The 20,088-nt window shown below is 44.1% G+C and overlaps 1 protein-coding gene across 19 annotated transcripts in view; it reads right to left on the bottom strand.

Moving 5' to 3' along the window:
• Positions 1-277: 277 nt before the first annotated feature.
• DLGAP1 (DLG associated protein 1) overlaps positions 278-20,088 on the bottom strand; it is a gene marked incomplete at both ends in the record, with an annotated part of 338,395 nt that continues 318,584 nt past the window's right edge. For 15 of the 19 annotated variants that reach the window (XM_084252591.1, XM_084252592.1, XM_084252580.1 and 12 more), the window contains 3 exons: positions 278-487; positions 3,321-3,473; positions 7,225-7,316. In XM_084252591.1, coding sequence (XP_084108717.1) covers positions 278-487; positions 3,321-3,473; positions 7,225-7,316 — 455 coding nt within the window. Of the gene's footprint in view, positions 488-3,254; positions 3,474-7,224; positions 7,317-20,088 lie in introns of those variants that run through there. The other 4 variants (XM_084252583.1, XM_084252586.1, XM_084252590.1 and 1 more) reach the window with 1 other exon arrangement.

Genomic DNA, 20,088 nt, shown 5'->3' with positions numbered 1-20,088 from the left:
TGTCGAGAAAAGAACGGGTCGGCTATCTGGATGAGGCAGGGCGACGGCAGCGGGACAGGTGGCAGGTGGCGAAGCTCGGTGAAGAACATGGGCGAACAGGTGCGGGCGCGGGGTGACTGGGGGTCGGCTCCTGCAAAATCGACACTACACCGCGACAGTGGAGTCACTGAGCTCAGAGACAGACGGGCTCGAGGTTGGGGGGGGTCGGGGGTGGGGGGTGTGGGGGAGAACAGGTACTTGGCGGCGACGCGGCGGGGTGCGCGCGGCGGCCCGGGCTTCAGAGCCGGGTCTGCGCCTCCGGGATGTAGATCTCGATGCTCTCGGCGCTCTCGGTGGCCGAGTTCTGGCGGACGGACGCGGCGCGCTTGGCGGCCATCAGGCGCTTGCGGGCCTCCTGGCGCTGCGAGCTCTCCAGCGAGCGCTCCCGGATCAGCGGCGCGGGGCCCTTCGCCGGCTTCTTTGGCACAGGAGGAGGGGCCCTTCTCTCCTGATCAAAGCAGAAGGTTCAGGACATTACACAGCTTCTCAGGACAAGCTTGGGGGCAAACTGGGATAGGTCAGTAGTTAGAACACTCTCTTTTGCTTTTACCCAGGGAGATTAGTTCTGCTCTGCGAACTGTAAATATATTTATCTTTTCTTCATTATTCTGGCTTGGGTATTCAAAAGATGCAGGAAAAACAAAAGACAAAAAAACCGGCAAGCTTAAGGCCAAGGGTAAGGCTGGACTGCAGAACTAGATCTCTCCAGGGAAGGATGCGGGTATTTTAAATGCCCCCAGCGGAGAGGCTGCGGCGCCCAGCACATTTAATGTGCTGCTCTCTGGAGGCTTCCGACTCGGGCCGGTACCTGTGATGGGGAATGGCTGCAGCAGTCACAGCAGCATCTTAGGATTCTGCATCCCCTCTAAGGAGGTAAGCAGCAGTGCAAACTGGGTTTAGAAACATCACCGCCCCTTTTCCAGGCCCACCCGGTCCTCCCTCTCCCAAATCTAAACAACTGAAAGAGAAAGAAGAGATTATGAGACTCCGTTCTTTAGCTTTGTTGATGCCACAGTCCCACAGTACCCTTTGCACATCACGCACAAACACACAGCAGTGCACTTTCCAGAGTCACTCGAGAGGGAGGACACAGATACTCCTACACTCTGCAGTGGAGTCAGTTCCAAGATGGCTCCTAAAAGCTCCTGCTGGGACCGTGGTCCTAAGCGGGCTTGGAACGACTGATGGCCGAGAAGGCAACTCCAATCACAAGGACAGACACAGCACCACGGAAATGTAACACAGGACTGAAAAAGGCCATCCCACGTAGTAGCAGTGAAGTATAAAACGGTGCGATTTTTTTTTTTTTTTTTTGTGGGACCCTCGCTGGGGGCCTGGGAACGAACTGGCGCTGCAGAGGCTGCAGGCAGCCTCGCAGCCCAGCGCTCAATCGCTGAGCCACCAGGGGAGGCCCCGGTGCGATATTTTTTAAGGCCACTGCCGAAGCAAAAGCCACTCTCACTTGGGCAGGAAAAAGAAAAGTGCAGTGGGAGAAAAAGGAATCTAAATCACAAAAAATTTTTAGAATAAGCATGGTGAAGCTGTGAAAAAGTCCACGTGAAGCTAACGTTTTCAATGTAAATAAAATACCCCTTAAGTCTCCTAAAAACTAAAGGTGGAACTTAAAATATGGAATCTGTGATTTTCGAAAGAGCATTCTTCGTGCACACAGCCTTGGAGCACCTAGCAGCTCTTCCTGGCATGAGAGGTGAAGGGACTCGTGGAACTTACTACTTCGGAGTTGCCCTGAGGGCTGTGTGAGGTCTGGTCTCCTTCTGGTCAGAAAACGAAGCACCCGCTATTTGGCCAGCTATGAGTATGCTAGTTAATTTGTCCCTACCAGTTCAAGGGGGGAGGAAAATTTCTGATCATAGACAAAGTGTATACAAATTTAGAAATCAAGTTAACCGATGACTTACTGGGTAAATGTCAATAGGTTACATACATCAGTTCTTCTTAGCTTCACTCCTTCTGGACATATAAGATCTTCATTGTTGGGTAACTCAGTGGATATTTTAAAGTATGTATACTGGAAACATTTTAGTCATTTTTCCTTTCCTTGAAAATTTAATTAAAAAATCAGTGACTGAGAAATTAGATGGATCAGCACCAGAAACTAAATTACCAGTGTGTGTGTACATCTGTAGTATTTTCTTAAATAAGACCGACTAATATTTAGCCAACAGTTTTAAACACTGATTAAGGAAAACTAGGTTGAGTGAAAATGTCTGGCTTCCCAAGTGAGAGGCCACACACACATCAGTGGTATTTGATGTTTAAAACTAAAACACCAGAACTGGAATGAAGGACAGTGATGGTCCATTACCCCCTCACACTTGGGAGTAGGTTTCTCCCGGGAGCCCACTGACACAGGGAACCCTGATTCTACAATGGGTAGCAGTGTGGATTGTGGTGCTGACAGTTCTCTGAAAGGTGAAGAGATCTAGAAAGGGTAGGAACACCGATGCTTCATGGGAATACACATACCTAATTTCTAAAAGTTGAATTTCTTGGAACTATTTAACCTCAGGACATGGGAAAGTAACCAATTAACAAAATGTCATGTATGAATGACAAGCCAGTTTAGGGAGGTATTCACTGGAAATCTGTATGAGCCTGGTGAAACCATCATAACTAATCAAATGTGAAAATTGCAGTTTATAAATTAAAGGATTTGAGTCTCTATGTCTAAGCTTTGCATGAGGGACCCAGTGAGCGATATTCCCCAAGGCAAATCAACCCAAAGTGACTCTTTAAAAAATTCCCAAAATTTATGATTACTGTGAAACTTAACGGTGCATATTTTTAGATTTCAACAACAGTGGTTTCTTTATTACTATGTTTATGAAATGATTATCAAAGTCTGTTGGTTCTCAGGGCTTCCTATTTTTCTCAGAAACACATCTTAGGGGTGTAAGGAAGTTGAACTCTTGCTATATGTAATCATGCACTGAAGATGTCATTTATTTTAGTTTAAAAAGCAAAATGGAGGCAGTTCCTTCCAGTAACTAAAATGGTTTAACTTAAAGTTTAATTAACAAAAAAGCCACATTCCCATTTTCCAATTCACAGAGACAGATTTTTCTTTAAAAATATGTCTGAAACATATTACAAATAATATCCCAAATGATTACTATGTGAACATTGTCATTACAATGAAATTAATGATATCAGCTCCATTTCACATTGTAAACAGCAAGACTAAATGCAGAAGCCTATTTAGACTGTCCAGTGTTTGTGCAGGTTTTTAAATGAACCATACAAAATCTACATTGTTCTACCTTCTTGTCAAGAGGATCCATCTGTTTCCAATTATTGGCCTTTAACTGATGAAGTTCATCAAATTTCATACTAATATTTTCTATGGACAACTGCAGCATGTCCCAGAACCCGGCCAAATCCTGGGAGGTGGGCCTTGGATGAGCATTAGGATTCTGCACAAGAGAAAAAAAGAGCATTCCTGCGTTAGTACCAATCCAAACCGTATTTGCAGTTTGATTGAGGTATCACTGACAAATAATAGTTGCAAGATATTTCAAATGTACAATGTGATGACTTGTTATACATAGACATTACGAAAGAATTCCCTCCATTAAGTATCAAGTTAATTAACACATTCATTACTTTACATATTTACCTTTTTTTGGTGAGAAAATTTAAGTTCTACTCTATCAGCAAATTTCAATTATATAATACAGTGTGATCACCTGTAGTCACCATGTTATACATCAGCTCTGTAGATCTTACTTATCTTGTAACTGAGTGTTTGTGTCCTTTTACAACTCTCTTCCTTTTGCCTTGACTCCCCTCCATGCCCTGGCAATCACTTTTCTACTCTCTTTCCATGAGTTTGACCTTTTTTTTTTTAATTCCCTACAAGTAGCATTTTTATATACTCATCTGCTTGAGTCAGTGATTCTCAAATGTCAAGATTGTAAAACTCTTCTTTTGTAATTCAACATCTATCAACATGGCTTGGGGGGGGGGCGGGGAAGACTTTAAACACTTGAAAAATCCCAGAATATATGATCTACAAGATACATTAAAAAAAAAAAAAAACCACTGTTTATATGAAAATACCATCTTTGAAAAAAGAAACAGAATATTATTATCAGAGGTGGTGTTCAACTCCATGCCACTCAACTTTTTTAGATAAGGAATCTAAAATAAGATTTGTTTTAATACTCAAGTCAAAGAAAGTAGTATAAATGAATGATAATAAAATAATTGAATTTTATAACAATTAATATGCTACAAATACAGGAAGTCACTTTCTCATGTAAGTAATTTGACAAAATCATTAGTAAATTAGTTTTTAAATTGACCATACTATAATAGAGCAAATGTGAGAACAAATATCTCTACATAATACTGACTTTCTGTAGGCATGCAATGCAATGCCTCATGGTGGGCACCTGCATTTGTTACATTGTTATAAGTTGTGTTGTGTACTTCTGTGGGCCATGGGTGCAGAATTGAGATATTCACCAAGAGAGGCAGGAGAGAGAAGGGGAGAAAGAACAGGAGAGAGGGCAGAAGAGAGAGAGAAGCCCAGAGTGAAGACTTGCCAGGGCCTTGGAGGCCTGCTGGGGGGCTTGGAGGTCTGTCAGCCTCTTGGTTCCCCCCACCCGCACCCCTGCCTGCTGTGTACCTGGTTGCTGCACTACATGTAAGAGCAGAATAAAAGCCTGAGAAAGCCACCAGGACTCTCCATTACCTTTCTGGTCTGCTCGAATCATAGAAAACCTGCTCAGTGACCTTCCTGCCACTACACTTTCTTAATTGAAAGTTGTTAAGAAAAGATGGTAAATAGACTTATTGTGATGATCACATCACAATGTATACAAATGTCATTATGTTGTACACCTGAAACTAAAATAATGTCAATTATATTAAAAAAAAATTAAACATGTTTAGTGTCTAAGAATTGGCCCTCTTTGCCCCCATCCACATAACCCTAACAAGGACAACAGAGTATGAACCACTAGTTATTATGATGTGAGGCACAAAATACATAAAACTAAGAATTTGAAGGTGTCATGCTCACTACAACAGTAGCTAAGTGCATTCATGGTTAGAGGTGTGGAGGCTTCTACATCAGGGGTTTCCCCCTGAGGTCAGTTTTGATTACCTCCTGGTATTCCAGGCAATTGGATAGGCTGTGAAACCCCAAACCACATAATAACTTGAGGCCAGTTTGTACTTTTAAAACCAACCTCTATAAAAATGATACCATAAGAACTTCAGAAAATACAAAGTTCATGACCATGAAAATGAATAGATTGGAAAGAACTTTTTAACCCTTTGATGGACTAGCATTATTGGTCTGAGTTCAAAACAAATACAAGTCAAGATATATTTATAAACTTACAGGCTGAAACTCCCCACAATTCTGAAATTCATTGGAAGAGATAAATTCTAAAGTTTTGCAGTGTTTGGTTCGGTATTAAAATCTATTCCAATGATACTGGTCTTAACAAAAGTTTCTCTAGTATATTGATTAGTACACACACACCAGTTTCTCCATAGTTCAGATAATAACTTTGACAAAGTGCCTCTCAAACAGACTTTTATAATTTCAGAATATATTTCCATACCTTACTGATAACTAAAAACTAAATTGCTCATAGTTTGGAAGTCACTAAAGTCTTTTAGATTGTAAGTCCTCTTGGCTAAATCATTTCAGTGCACCAATGCAGGAAGTGATAGTTCAGTAGGCTCAAAGGGTTTGGTTAAATGTATCATGGGCAATTTTTTTTCTCCCCACCAATGTAGGTATATGGGGAAGGAGAGAGAGCACATATGCTGCCCATAACAAGTGGCAGAAGCACCTTAGCCTGAGGCAGGCCACCTGGAGGGCAGAGGGCACTACCTCTGGTGTGAAGGGAGAAGGTGGCTGGTTTCCTTCACTTGCTTTTACTGGAAAAAATAGCTCTCATTCATTCATTCCATGTCTGAAAGTCTAGTCCAAGATAATATGCAAGTATTTTCCAAGTAAGGAGTTGTTCTTTTTCTCCTCCTCAGAGTAAGAACTCAAGAAAAGTGAGCTTAGGGCCTCCCTGGTGGTGCAAGTGGTTAAGACACAACCTATGAAGCTGTCCACAGCCACTGCAGCACGAGTTCGATCCCCGGCCAGCCAGGGAGCAACCCACATGGCGCAGCAGACCTCTCCTGACTCACCCATTGCTCCCCTCAGTAGTGTGTTTCAGTCTGTCTGTTCTGTTACCCACTCTGTCTCTGGTAAATCCTCTCACCACCCCCACCCCACCCCCACCTCTGGCCTGTACCCCAGCTCTTCTATGTATAAATAAATAAATAAATCTTTTTTTTTTTTTTTTTTTTAAAAAGGTGAGCTGAGTCTGGCTCTACCAGTCTTAGCGCCACTTTCATGAAGCTTTGTTAAATCTGGGCAATGCCACCCAGTCACCGAGCTTCCTGCTACGGAGGGGTGGAGCTGACTGTGTATCCCCAGGTCTCACCAGGAGGATGAGGAATGAATGTCAAATCCTGGAGGGGATTTTCAGGAACTGACTGGGGTTTGAATCTTGGCTCTGCCTATTACAGTGTGGCCTTGAACAATCTTCTTAGCCTTTCCATGCACATTTTCCTAACTGTAAAGCCATCATAAAAATACTATCACTATGAGCTCCATCGGGTCGCTTTGAAGATTTTTAAACTGATCATAAATCTAAAAGCCCTTACATGGCACACATTTGGCACACATTTCCTTCTCAGGGGCCTACCGCCTGAGGTCTAAGTCCTCTTCAGGTTGCCTTCTCACACTTTGGCATCTAAGTTCCTCTGATGGCCAAGGAATATGAGTCCACCAGAAACTAGGAAATGTCAAAAGCTGGCTTTAACAAAGTTAACCTTTTCTAAAATTCTGCAAATATTTCAAAGCATTTCAGCATATGAAAGCCAGGAAAATGGGAAATTTTCCATTACATAACAGCAGGAAATACAGTTATAAATTAGGGGATTTTTTCCCTACTAAGACTATTGTCAAATATTTTGAATTTTAATGAAAGCAGGACAAAAGACCATCGGAAAACTCTATTCCAGGTGAGAGTTCGTTGGATTTTGACTTGGTGTAAAATCAGTTTTACTTGAGTTGGGCCAGGCTTGGTGACACCTTCTTCTTCTGGTCCTAGCAAGGAAAGGGTAGTGGTGGGGAATGTTACCTACCAGGTTTTCTTCACACAGTTCTCTGAACTGGTAGAATTTCTGGGCCATGAGAAGTTGGGCACTGCCCACAGCAGTTCGGATTTTCCCTAGGACTGAAAAGAGCAAACATACAAGAAGTTTACACATGATGCCTCACTGTTGAGATTTAGTCTGGTAAAGCAAAGAGGAAGTTATGGTGTAATATTTCGGAAAACAGCACCCACACTGCACGCGCGCACTTGCCCACTGACCAGTCATGCAGCTGTCATTCTGTTACTCCACGTAACAGACGCCTAGGTTAAACCAACTCGGAAAAAAACACTTGCTCATCATGCAGATTTCCTAGGAATAACGGAGTTTTCCACCATGGCACTGAATGTTACCAAGAAAAGAGGCAAATAGTATTTTTCCCTTTTACTGCAAGGATGAAATCCAAGTGTTTACCAGTATAATCATCCATTTATTTGTGTCAGCACATACGGTCGCTAGCTTGCTTTTTTAATCCAATCCAAACACAGAGAAGCTACCCTAACTTGTGTGTGTGGGGGGGGGTCTCTTGGCACTCACCACATCCCATCCACAGCCTTCATTATTTTCCCTGAGCTCAGCCACTGGCACTGTCAGGAAAGAGCCATGAACAGATGAAAGATTTTCTAAGGGAGTGAACATTTTCAGTTTGTTGCCTAGGGAACGTCGCCACCGTACCGGCTTTTCCATTCCACAGACCAATTTTATTGTTAATGTAGGTTTAATTCCCTATGCACTAGGCTGAAAATCTTCCCGTTTACAAGCTACTTCTTGCCTCCCGTGCAGTCGAAGGCAAGAACCCTTCAGCTGCTGGGCGTGCTGAGACGGGGCGGAGCCCTGGGCAGGGCTGTCCTCAGGTCTGCATTGTCCCCAAGGCTCCCCCTCCACCCACAGGGATCAGGCACAGCTGCGCTGCTGGAGCCCTGCCACTGGGCAGCTCCCAACACGCCTCCCTGTCAGGAAGGAAAGGGGAAGGCACTCTGCTCACCCCTTCCCAGCCTGCAGAGAGAACCAGAGGGAACCTCTCAATAAGCTCCACTTGCCCATTTCAAAATCTTCACAGGGAGATATATTCTAGGATACAATCAATATTTTTGCTGTTCCTGTTTTTATTCTGAATTTACTGAACTTGAGACTGTGGGTGGAATTAGGTGTCCCTCTTGATCTCATTCCCCACAAAGTCTGAGGAGAAGGAAACAAAGGAAAAAGAAATTTTTTCAGACCCAAGATTTTCTAGTAATTTGCTTCCCTGTTGAAAACTGCCAGGCTGGATATTGGTGCACAGAGTGCTTCTACACAGGGGCTACTCAAAGGCGTCCGCATCCCACACCTGTCACCGGGGCATCTGTGAACCCTCTAAGGTGTCACCAGTCACACCAGACAGCTACAGTTGGAAATTCACCTCCCCAGAGAAAGCAAGGGGTCTTCCCTTGTAGCCCATTGCAGTCATCCTCAGGCCTAAGTTTTTCTTTTTTTCCTTTTGAAGTTATGTTTTTTGTTTTATTTTTTAAAGATTTATTTATTTATGCATACAAGAACTGGGGTACAGACCAGAAGTGTGTGGGGTGAGAGGGTTCACCAGAGGCAGAGTGGGGAGCAGAACAGGCAGACTGACTGAAATACACTGCTGAGGGAAGCAGCAGGCGAGACAGGAGAGGTCTGCGGTGCCATGTGGGTAGCTCCCTGACTGGGGATTGAACTCATATTGCAGTGGTTGATGATAGTTTCATAGTGCTGAGACTTTAGCTCCCTCGCCAAGAGGGAGGCCCGCCTTTTTCTACTTTAACTGATCAATCAGCTGTGCAAGGCCTCCTCTCCCTTTTGTAGCACCCCTTGAAGAAGAGAGGGCATCCTGTGTAACATAGGCACTGCAGTAATTAAGGGTTCAGGCCTGAGTGAGCTGAGCATTCTGACTCCAGCTTATCAGTCACTGGCCTGGACAGGCCACTTAATCTCCATCTTCTGCCATATAAAATGGGACTAACCATACATATGATCTACAGAGTTGTGGTGAGGGTTACAAACAATAACATGAATTGTTTGCAATAGCATTGGACACACGACAAGCCCTCAATACCTGTTGGTATCCCAGGCCAGGACACTGTCCTTTCTCTATAGGGGAGCCAAATATGAGCCCACACTTGCTCTGCCCGGAAGAAATAGGGGATGATTCAGGAGGACCAGACACCTTGGGTTGCCTAGGAGAGTTATCTACTATAGAGGATTTATGCCAGATTTGAGATGAGTTTGAGAAGACATTTCCAAAGTGAATGTGTGGCAAATGTGACAAACTCTGAGTTTTGGGAAACATCTGTGGAAGATGTTGCTGAAGGGCAGAACTGTGACATGAGCTAATCTCAGAACAAACCTAACAGCTCAGAACTAGCACCAAGGCCTCTAATTTGCCGACTGGGATCGAGTAGCTCCTGGGGACCATTTTGATAGACCCAAAAACTTTGAGCTAATTAATGCTTCTCAGTTATACCCAAATACCTGCGCTCCACAACAGACTGCTGTTATCAGAGGAGCTGTGCAAGACAGTGATTCTCAAGTGAGGAGAAACAATTATGGCCCCAGCCATCCAGAAAGCACCGCACCATGTACATAGTGACTAACTGTGATAACTTCTTGAAGGAAACAGTGACATCCTGTTCCATTCAGCATGGTCTGGTGAGAGGCCTAGATTTGGAACAAAAGTAACAGCCTTTTTGTTTTCCAGATTTTTGTCTTCCTGTTCCTTGTGCAGAAATTCTACACTGGCTTCAGAATTCCTTGCTTTTCCAGTGTCCCAGTAATGGTCTTTCCTGGGTTCAGGGTGGGGAGACAATGACTTGGATCTAACATGAATCAAAGAAACTGCTGAAATAAATTCTTCCGGTTGAGAAGTGGGCACCTCTTTATTAACTCCCCCGCTTTTCTTCAGATACTTCTCATCTCACAATGTGCTCAAGAAGGATCACAGGAGAGAGGACAGGACTGGGTTAATTCACCTCGCAAAGCCAGGAAGGTCTTTTGGAAGGCCATTGCTTGCTTGGTTTTTGCAAAATTCTGCCTTGTGGGCCTCCCTGGTGGCTTAAGTGTTAAGTCTCAGCACTCTCACCTGAGTTTGATCCCCAGCCAGGGAGCTAACCCACATATGGCAGCAGACATCTCCTGTCTCACCCGCTGCTCCCCTCAGCAGTGTGTTTCAGTAGATCTACCTGCTCTGTTTCACACCCTGTCTCTAGTGAATCCTTTCACTCCCCAGCAACTCTGGTCCATGCCAGTTCTTGGATACATAAATAAATAAATCTTTTTTAAAATCTGCCTTCTCAATTATGATTACCTTCTTCTTAAAAGCACATTCACATGAACAGCTAGTGCGCCCTGTGAGTCCTGTGAGTCGGGGCAGGAAAATGTGGGCTCGCTCTGTGAGCCCTGTGGGGTTTGAGCCTTTGTTATCTCCTCCTGGTGCTGTTGTGAGCTTGTCTCTCAAAACTCGTCGAAAATTGGATTTGAATCTAGTGAAGTGAAAAAGAAGTGCTTTCCTTTCTCAACACTTTCTACCCAGCACCAGTGGATAAAGTAGCTGTAACAAGCCAATGGGCAGATCTGATGAGTCACCAAACCCCATCCCTGCCCCACATTGGCATGGGAGAGTGAAGCACCTCACCTGCTGTGAGTGTCACACAAAAAATTTTCCAGTTGTGGAAGGATGAACCAGCAATCAAGCAAAAGAGATGGTATTTGTAAAGTTCAAGTTTTGTTTTTTCTAGGAAAGAGTATACCTTGTAGTGAGAAGCAAAAGACTATTTCGGTGCGGGGAGTTGTCTTATGAAAACTATGATTTTGGAAGTCCCTGAGACTTTCAGTCAGAAACCCAGCCCTTTAGAAAAGCACACACCTCTGCCCTCCCGCTGACACCTGCGGGGGGGGGGGGGGGGGTGCGATGATTTTTACTTTGGGAACAAGGAGGTAGTATAAAGGCACAAGGGTGAAGACATGAAGATTTCCTGTCCCTGCCAGTGAATCTGTGGTGAAGCTGCGCGGAGTGTCGTGTGCAGTGGTGGCAGGCTAAAACAAAGACTGCTTCCTTGGGGGAAATGCCTGACTTTTTGCTGAGTCAAAATCAGTATTTCATATCCTGAGGCGTAATTACAATATGTATTCTTTAATGATCCCAGATGATTAAGTCTCTAGAATTAAAAAGGCAGAAGCACTGCTTTCTCTAACTGCTTTCAATTCTTATTTACGTTGCCCAAGTCCACGGTCATCAGGCCCTGACATAAAGTCTCAGAAACCGAAAACACTTATTTCTTACCCTTCAACCTGGGCACTACATGGCAACAGAGATAGCTCCCATCTTACAATGGTTCAACTTAACAACTTTAGGATGGTGCTATAGCAATAAGCAGCCAGTAGTTCAACGATACTTTGAATTCTGAATTTCGAGTTTTCCCTGAGCTAGCGATATGTGACTTGGCATGCTTGGTGTGGGCAGTGGCAGCGAGCGGCACCTCCCAGGCAGCTGCTTGCTCACCAGGGCATGTGACCAGTGTGCTATAGCATACCGTGTCACCAGCATGTTTTGTATGTTGTGTTTTTTATTTTTTTGTTTGTTGTTTGTTTGCATATAAGAACTGGGGAGTGGGCCAGAGGTGCGGGGTGGTGAGTGGATTCACTAGAGACAGAATAGGGAGCAGAACAGGGAGACCTACTGAAACACACTGCTGAGGGGAGCAGTGGGTGAGACAAGAGAGAAGAGAGGTCTGCTGCACCATGTGTGGGTTAGTTCCCTGGCCAGGATGGAACTTGGGCTTAGATCTGATAGTGTTGAGACTTACCCCTAGGCCACCATGGAGGCCCTGTGTTTTGTATTTTCTCATCCTTTCATGTATACCAAGTACCCATCTGGGTCTCCTGCTTCTGAGATATTCCACATTTTACTATAAAATATGCTTTGTGTTGATTTCACCCAACTGTAGGCTAATGTTAGTGTTCTGAGCATGTTTGGTGGTATATTAAATGCATTTTCAACTTATGATATTTTCTTTTTTTTTTTAATTTTTTTTTTTTATAGAGGCATGTTTTATTTATTTATTTTATTTGTTTGTTTGTTTTGTTTTTACATGCACTGGGTACAGTCAGAAGCGCGGGAGGGTGAGAGAATTCACCAGAGCCAGAGCGGGGAGCAGAGCAGGTAGAAGGACTGAAGTACACTGCTGAGGGGAGCAGCGGGCGGCAGGAGAGGTCTGCGCGCCATGTGGGACCCTCCTCTGGTGGCCGGGGAGCAGCCAGGGATCGAACCGGCATGGCAGAGGCCGCGGGCAGCTTCGCAACCCAGCGCTCAACCGCTGCGCCACCGGGGAGGCCCCTCAACTTATGATATTTTCAACTGAATAGTGTCCTTCCAAAATTCATGGGTTGGTCCAAGTTCTACCCTCCAATAACTCACTTGGGATGTGATTCTATTTGGAGATGAGACCTTAAAGAGGTAATTATGAAAAGGACTCTCTGTTGGTACAGGGGTTAAAGTAAAGTCTCAGCATTATCAAGCTATTACCAGCCACTGCAGGATAACTTCAATCCCCGGCCAGGGAGCTACCCACATGGCACTGCAGACCTCTCCTCTCTCGCCCACTGCTCCCCTCAGCAGTGTATTTTAGTCAATCTGCCTGTTCTGCTCCCTACTCTGTCTCTGGTGAATCCTCTCACCCCCCCCACAACCCTGGCCTGTACCCCAGTTCTTGGATGTATAAATAAATATATCTTTTTCTTAAAAATGAAGTCATTTGAGCACTAATCCAAGAATACTGGTGTTCTTATAAAAGAAGACATCAAATGCAGACACTCAGAGAAGGAAGACCATGTGAAAACAGGATGAAGACAACCTGTAAGCCCACAGGCGAGGTCAACTTCTTTACCTCAGACTTCTAGCTTCTAAAACTGAGAAAATAAATTGCTGTAATTTAAGTCACCAGCCAGTGTCTTTTGTTTTGGTGCCCCTAGCAATGAAATACATTCCCTTCAATGCCCAATTCTCCAAAAGGTAAAATACCTTTGCTCTCGCTGCTTGCTCTTCTCCCTCTGTCTCACTCCCTGCAGCGTGGTCCCCGAACCTCCCCATCTCTTATATCTCTGCATTTGGCACAAAGGAAATTGGAATCTCTTGGTTCTCACAACACAGCTCTGGCCCTAGTGCTGCCTTCTCTGTACCTTTATGGACTTGTCTGCTTCACACCACCTCGCAAATGTTGAACACAAAACTCTATCGTCAGCCGATTTTCTTTATCCCCCTTGAGTGAACTCATCCATTTTTCTGGTTTCAATTATTTGGTGTTTATGTTCCTCAAATTTGTAATTTCAGTGCATACCAGCCCCTCTGACTTGAGAGTAGCTCATCTAACCTGCTCCATCCCTCTCAGCTTCCTCAACCCATGTTCCTGTCAGGATTCCCCAGTTGATTACAGTTAGGTTACCAAGGCTCCCTTATCCCACCGACAATATGAATGTTTTCTTTCCCTTATCTATCTTGGAGACGTGGCTTTATTATGGGAACTAGAGGGTCTTATTGTGTGTAATTCCCATGCTTACAACTCTTCTATGGTTCTCACTCATTCATGGGATTTGTGGGAAATGCCTTTCACTGGTGTGGAGGGAGGGTCGGCCTGTCCAACCTTGCCTCTGAGCCCTCCCTCAAAGCCCCTAGTTTCCAAATCCAAATGTGGTCTCTTTCTTCAGTGTCTTGCTCAGACTAAACACTGAGCTGGGGACGCCTGCTGCCTGGGTGCCTGCACGGGTTCTTCCCCTGTGCAGGTGAACCTCCTCAGAAAGCCCTATCTCCTTTCACCACTCCCTGTGGATTGCTCCTCAAAAGCTTTGTCTCTGCTATGTCACATTCTTTCCAGCATGATCTACTCATATGTGTGACTTTTTAGCCAGACCATAAACCCTTTGATGGCATAAGTGCACTCAAGCAACCCTTTCCATCCTGTTGAAGGAATAAGTTTGGTTTTTTGTTTTTAAATTTTTTTTAATCATTTATTTATGCATAGAAGAACTGGGGTATAGGCCAGAGGTGCAGGGTGGGGGTGTGTGAGAGGATTCACCAGAGACAGAGTAGGGAGCTGAACAGGCAGATTTACTGAAATACACTGCTGAGGGGAGCAGTAGGCGAGAGAGGAGAGGTCTGCTACGCCAGGTGGGTAGCTCCGTGACCAGGGATCAAACTCTTGTTGCAGTGGCTGGCAACAGTTTCATAGTGCTGCAACTTAACTCCTTGTGCCACAAGGGAGGCCCAATAATAAGTTTTGAAATTAATTTACTCATCAACAAACTATCTACAAACTGCAAGTCATAGCATTCTGATTCTTTAAGGTTGTATGGTGTCAAGCACCACTTTTAAGTTATAATAGCAACCAATTAGCTGTATAGTCCCAGCTGGGCTACTCCTGTTTCTATTTAAAATGTTTGTTGTGTTGGCTGGGGCTGGAAGAGCCAAGCTATTTGGGACAAAGTTGAACATGTTCTTGGGTGAATTAAATCTCCTTACCCTTAACTTCTGACTTCTTTTTACTCTCTCTTTTTTTTAAATATTGTAGCTTTTAGGGGTGAAAATGGAAAAGATATATGAAAAAAACCACTTATTTTAGCCATGTGGATTTGCCAGACCAAATCTATGTGATTTCAAGTTGGTATTATCCAGGTGGAGATATTTTTATTTACAAGTATGTGCCCGTGGGAAAGAATTCCGCCAATGAACTGCCCAGTTGCTTCTCCAACACATTTTTGATCCAGAGCTGCTGTCAACAAAAGGTCTCCATAGAAAACATAGATCTGTTTCATTTCTGGCTGACAGTAGCTGCTTTGCATTTAATAAGAGGTTTGGTTTTTTTTTAAGGCACTGAAACCATGATGGCTAATGAATAAAGAACAGAATTCTCAGGCAGAAAGTTTCGCATAGACTAAGCCCAGAACTTGCACAGGGCTAAAAGATAGCGAAAAAACATTATAAAGGGCAAGTTAAAAATAATCAGCTACTTTCACTCCCCTTTCCCCCAGTCCATATTCCAATTCATATTGGTAAAATATGATTATGAGTCAATCCATATCTCAATTTACATCAGTCATGAAACAGTAATATCATATACATCACATAGATAAGTATAGTTTTTGAGACTTTGGTAGTTGAATGAAATGAAATTGCTTAACGTTTCCCTCAGTATAGAAGACTGAAATACAGCATCTGAAGTCCATCACAATCATATTCCACAGAAATGTTCTTGTCAGAGAAAAAACTCAGAGACTTGGCTCCAAGTGTCAGACTCTGTCCCTGCAATCTCTGCCTGGGGAACAGATCTGTCTCCTGACCTCGTTTTGCCTTCAACTTGCCACACCACTCCCCCTCTCCTTGCCTTAGCCTCCTCCTCGAGACCACCCCCAATGAAACACATGCCACAAAAGGGTGATCTGTACTGAACCTCTGTCACCTACACCTTTGTGCCCAGTGCTGCATAAGTGAAAAGAGCTGAGCCTTCCAGAGAGCTAAACATATGGTACATTACATATGATTTCCTTTTCATTACTCCCACTTCCTCTGTGGTCACTAATTTCAGGTTGGGCCAGACCTTAAAAAAAAGACTATCCAGTTGGGGGTGGGGGTGTAAGAATGAGAGGGGAGGGACTTTTGAAGCCACTTCAAAAGTAAGATGAGAAAACACAGAAAAGAGCTAGAATGCAACCAGCCTCTCCCTGCTTAGAAATACACAAGGGCTGGAGGCAGATGAGTTGCAAAAATCATAGAGGGCTGTTTTTCCTGCCACCCACTGTTTCACAGGCTGCAGAGACATGCCACAGGCAACCCAGGACAGAGTGAGCCTGGCGATCGCACAGATAGACCATCACAGTGATGACTGTGCACAGCTTCCGTAACTCAACCTGAAACCAGGCAAACCCCATTTCAGGTTTCATTACCAGCTCCACATTCACTGCCAAGGCTCATAGCCTTCTAGGGGGACTCAAGGCCAAGTTTCACTAACTTGGATGCGATTACCAGGCAAAATTAAAGTGGAATTAATCTGCCTCCTGCACACACTCTGGGCTGGTCAGTATGTTTCAGATAAAACCTGAAAATTTCCCATATAAGTTGTCCACAATTCAGAAGGCAAAGATAAATTTCCAAGTACAATCAACCAGTATTTCATCTGATGGCAACTGAAACCCGAACCTATGTTTTTTACCCGCGGTGGTAGACTGCATTCCTAGTTAGAAGCATTCAGTTCCATCTGGACGTTTCATTCCCGGTCAGATAATACCAGACGTATCTATGGAACATACAAGCCACGGTCAAATAGCACTGAGCCATCTCCCCGAGACAGCTGTTACACACAAGGGCCTCATTGTCTGAGAAAAGCTTGGATCATTTTACTTCAAGTGCTGCGGGAATAAGCATTCTGTCAGCTGCTGACTGGAAGGAAACCTCCCTCCCTGCAGATTTTCATCATTTTGTTATCAAGCCCAAACATACTATTGACTGTTAGGAATGAAGGTTTAAAGAAAGAACTGAAGTCCTCGCTGCGCTTTTTTTTTCTTTAATCAGAGATAATAATAGCTCTACCGACCCAAAGAATTTATAGTTACACTTTCCAAAAATGTAGCTTGAGATGACTAGGCTACCACAAGAGCTTGTTTTCCATCTTCCCTTCATTCCACACATTTATCCAGTTTCAGGTAAACCAGGAAGCTGTTTTCTAGTCCTAAAATGCCCCAAACAATATCCTTAGAAAGCAACTGTCAGAATCAGGATAATGGCATCATAAAATAATGGATCACTGAGGGCCTCCCTGGTGGCGCAAGGGGTTAAGACACAACCTACGAAACTATCTTTAGCCACTGCAGCACGAGTTCGTTCCCTGGCCAGGGAGTTACCCACATGGCGCAGAGACCTCTCCTGATTCGCCTACTGCTCCCTGCAGCAGTGTATTTCAGTCAATCTGCCTGTTCTGCTCCCCACTTTGTCTCTGTTGAATCCTGTCAGCTCCCACCCCAACACCTCTGGCCTACAACCCAGCTCTGGTATACATAAATAAATAAATCTTTAAAAAATATATTTAAAAATTGGAAAGGTTCTGGTGCCCCACAAAATAAATTAAGCAAGTACGGTTAGAATCTTCTCTTTTACTCAGACTATTCTACTTACCTTTATCCAACAACTTTAAAGACTAGCTCTCTGGGGAGGGATTTACCTTAGTCATCTTCCCTGAAAAGAGGCTCACCTTGTAGAAGACCCAGATGGTTTGACTGAGAGGTGGGTATATCTGTGCTGGACCCATTTATCCAAGCTAAGTTTCCTAGTGGACACAGATTTTTTTTTTAAAGCTGGTTACTCAGAAATTGGCTATGCTGTCAAACAGGGTTGACCTCTCTTCCTTACCATCCCTCTTATGTAAAAAGAAAAGGTTAAACCAGAGAATTAGTGGTTACCAAAGAACTAGGGACAGGTATGTATAAGGAACTGCAGGGGACAGCACATACAAAGTATCTTTATCTTGTCAAATGTTATTCATGTTGTATCTGTTCCATCAGACACTTCTATGTTCTGTGACCTTGGGCAACAATATGCCAGAGCTGTTAGGAGGGCAAATAAAACAACACCTGTCAAAGGCTCTAGTGATTGTTGATGGTATTGTGAGGGCAAAACAAATATTCTTATATGTGTTCATAGTCTCTCTTCCCCTGGAGTGGAGGGTCGCTCAGCTTTCCAGTCAGATTCTCACTGATCTGAATTCTAATTGGCAGCTCTTTGACCTGGCATTCTTTGACCAGAGGCATTCACCTCTGCACTCTTTAGAACTTGGGATGCTAGTGGGTGGACACCCCTGCTTTGCACCTCTGAGGGAACTGAAAGTAGAAAAGTGCTTGTGGAATGGAATGGCATCCTGAGGGCTGGAAGGGACATAGGGTTCATCTAGCCAATTCAGCTGACCCACACAGAAGGCCTTTCTACCCTCGCTGTGGCAGGTGCTCCTCTCTCTGCCAAATCCTTGTCCTGATCAGAGGAGCTTATCACCTCACAAGGGAATGACCCTTCCAGCTTCTGGCAATAGTAACTACAAGCTGCTCACTGACTTTAGGTACTTAGAATTAAGTTTTGCTAAGTAAAATACTTTCGTAAAATAGGGGCCTCTCTGGTGGTGCAATGGGTTAAGACACAGCACTATGAAGCAATCCGCAGCCACTGCAGCATGAGTTCAATCCCCGACCTGCCAGGGAGCTACCCATATGGCGCAGCAGACCTCACCTGGCTCGTCCGCTGCTCCCCTCAGCAGTGTATTTCAGTCAGTCTGACTGTTCTGTTCCCTACTCTGTCTCTGGTGAATCCTCTCAACCCTGCTCCTCTGGCCTGTACCCCAGTTCTTGTATGCATAAATAAATAAATCTTAAAAAAAAAACTTTCATAAAACAATCCAAAATAATTCCAGAACTCTAAAATATATTCCCTAATCCCCTTCCGTGTGCCAGGAATTATAAGGTAGTCTGTGAATATAAAGATGAATGAGATAAGAATAATTTCTGTCCTCAGAAAGCACACTTTTCAGTGGAGGGAGGGATACATGGATTATTATAAAGTTGAAATACCTGATAGACACATATTCAGGCTATTAAAGAAGCACCAGGGAGACACACCTAATTCAGCCCGAGGGGAGGCATTCCACAGAGACTTCCAGAAGGTGAGGCCAAGATGAGACTTGAATGAATTTTGTAGGCAAGTTTGGCTTATATGAATAGATGTTACTAATTGGAACCAGCTTTGTACATTTTTTAAAAAGCACGCATTAAGGCTATTTCCCTCTAACACTGTATTCGTAGTTTGAGCTAAGATGATTCAATTATATATATTTTTAAAGATTTATTTTATTTATTTATGCATACAAGAGCTGGGGTATAGACCAGAGGTGTGGGGGAGAGGGGTGTGAGAGGATTCACCAGAGACAGAATGGGGAAGAGAACAGGCAGATTGACTGAAATACTGCTGAGGTGAGCAGTGGGTGAGACAGGAGAGGTCTGCTGCACCATGTAGGTTAGCTCCCTGGCCGGGGATCGAATTTGTGTTGTAGTGGCTGGCAATAGCTTGATAGTGTTGAGATTTAACTCCTTGCGCCACCAGTGAAGCCCGTCAATTATATTTTTAAAAATTAGTTATTTGGGCCTCCCCGGTGGCGCAGCGTTGAGCACTGGGTCGCAAAGCTGCCCGCAACCTCTGCAACGCCGGTTTGATCCCCGGCTGCTCCCCGGCCACGGGAGGAGGGTCCCACATGGTGCCCAGACCGCTCCTGCCACACCTGCTGCTCCCCTCAGCAGTGTACTTCGGTCCTGCTGCCTGCTCTGCTCCCTGCTCTGACTCTGGTGAATTCTCTCACCCTCCCACGCTTCTGACTGTACCCAGTGCTTGTATAAATAAATAAATAAATCTTAAAAAAAATAAAAAATAAAAATAAAATTAGTTATTTAAGGGCCTCCCCTGGTGGCGCAGGCATTTGAGCTCAGAACTGTGAAACTGTCTGCAGCCTCTGCAGCGCCGGTTCAATCCTGCTGCAGGAGGTCCCAGCCAGCCGCAGACCTCTCCTGCCTCACCCGCTGCTCCCCTCAGCAGTGTATTTCGTTAGTCTGCCTTTTCTGTTCCCCGCTCTATCTCTGGTGAATCCTCTCACCATCCCACAAATCTGGCCTGTACACTGGTTCTTGTATAAAATAAAAAAATGAATCTTTAAAAAATAATAATAAAATAAAATTAGTAATTTAAGGTTTTCACTATAGACATTGGCTTTCAAACTATATTGTAGGAATTCTAGAGTTTTTTCAGGTGGCGGCTGTTAGGGA

The sequence above is a fragment of the Talpa europaea genome (genome assembly GCF_964194135.1).
Source record: "Talpa europaea genome assembly, chromosome: 13".
Taxonomy (NCBI): Eukaryota; Metazoa; Chordata; class Mammalia; order Eulipotyphla; family Talpidae; genus Talpa; species Talpa europaea.
This window is presented reverse-complemented; position numbering and strand designations above follow the sequence as displayed.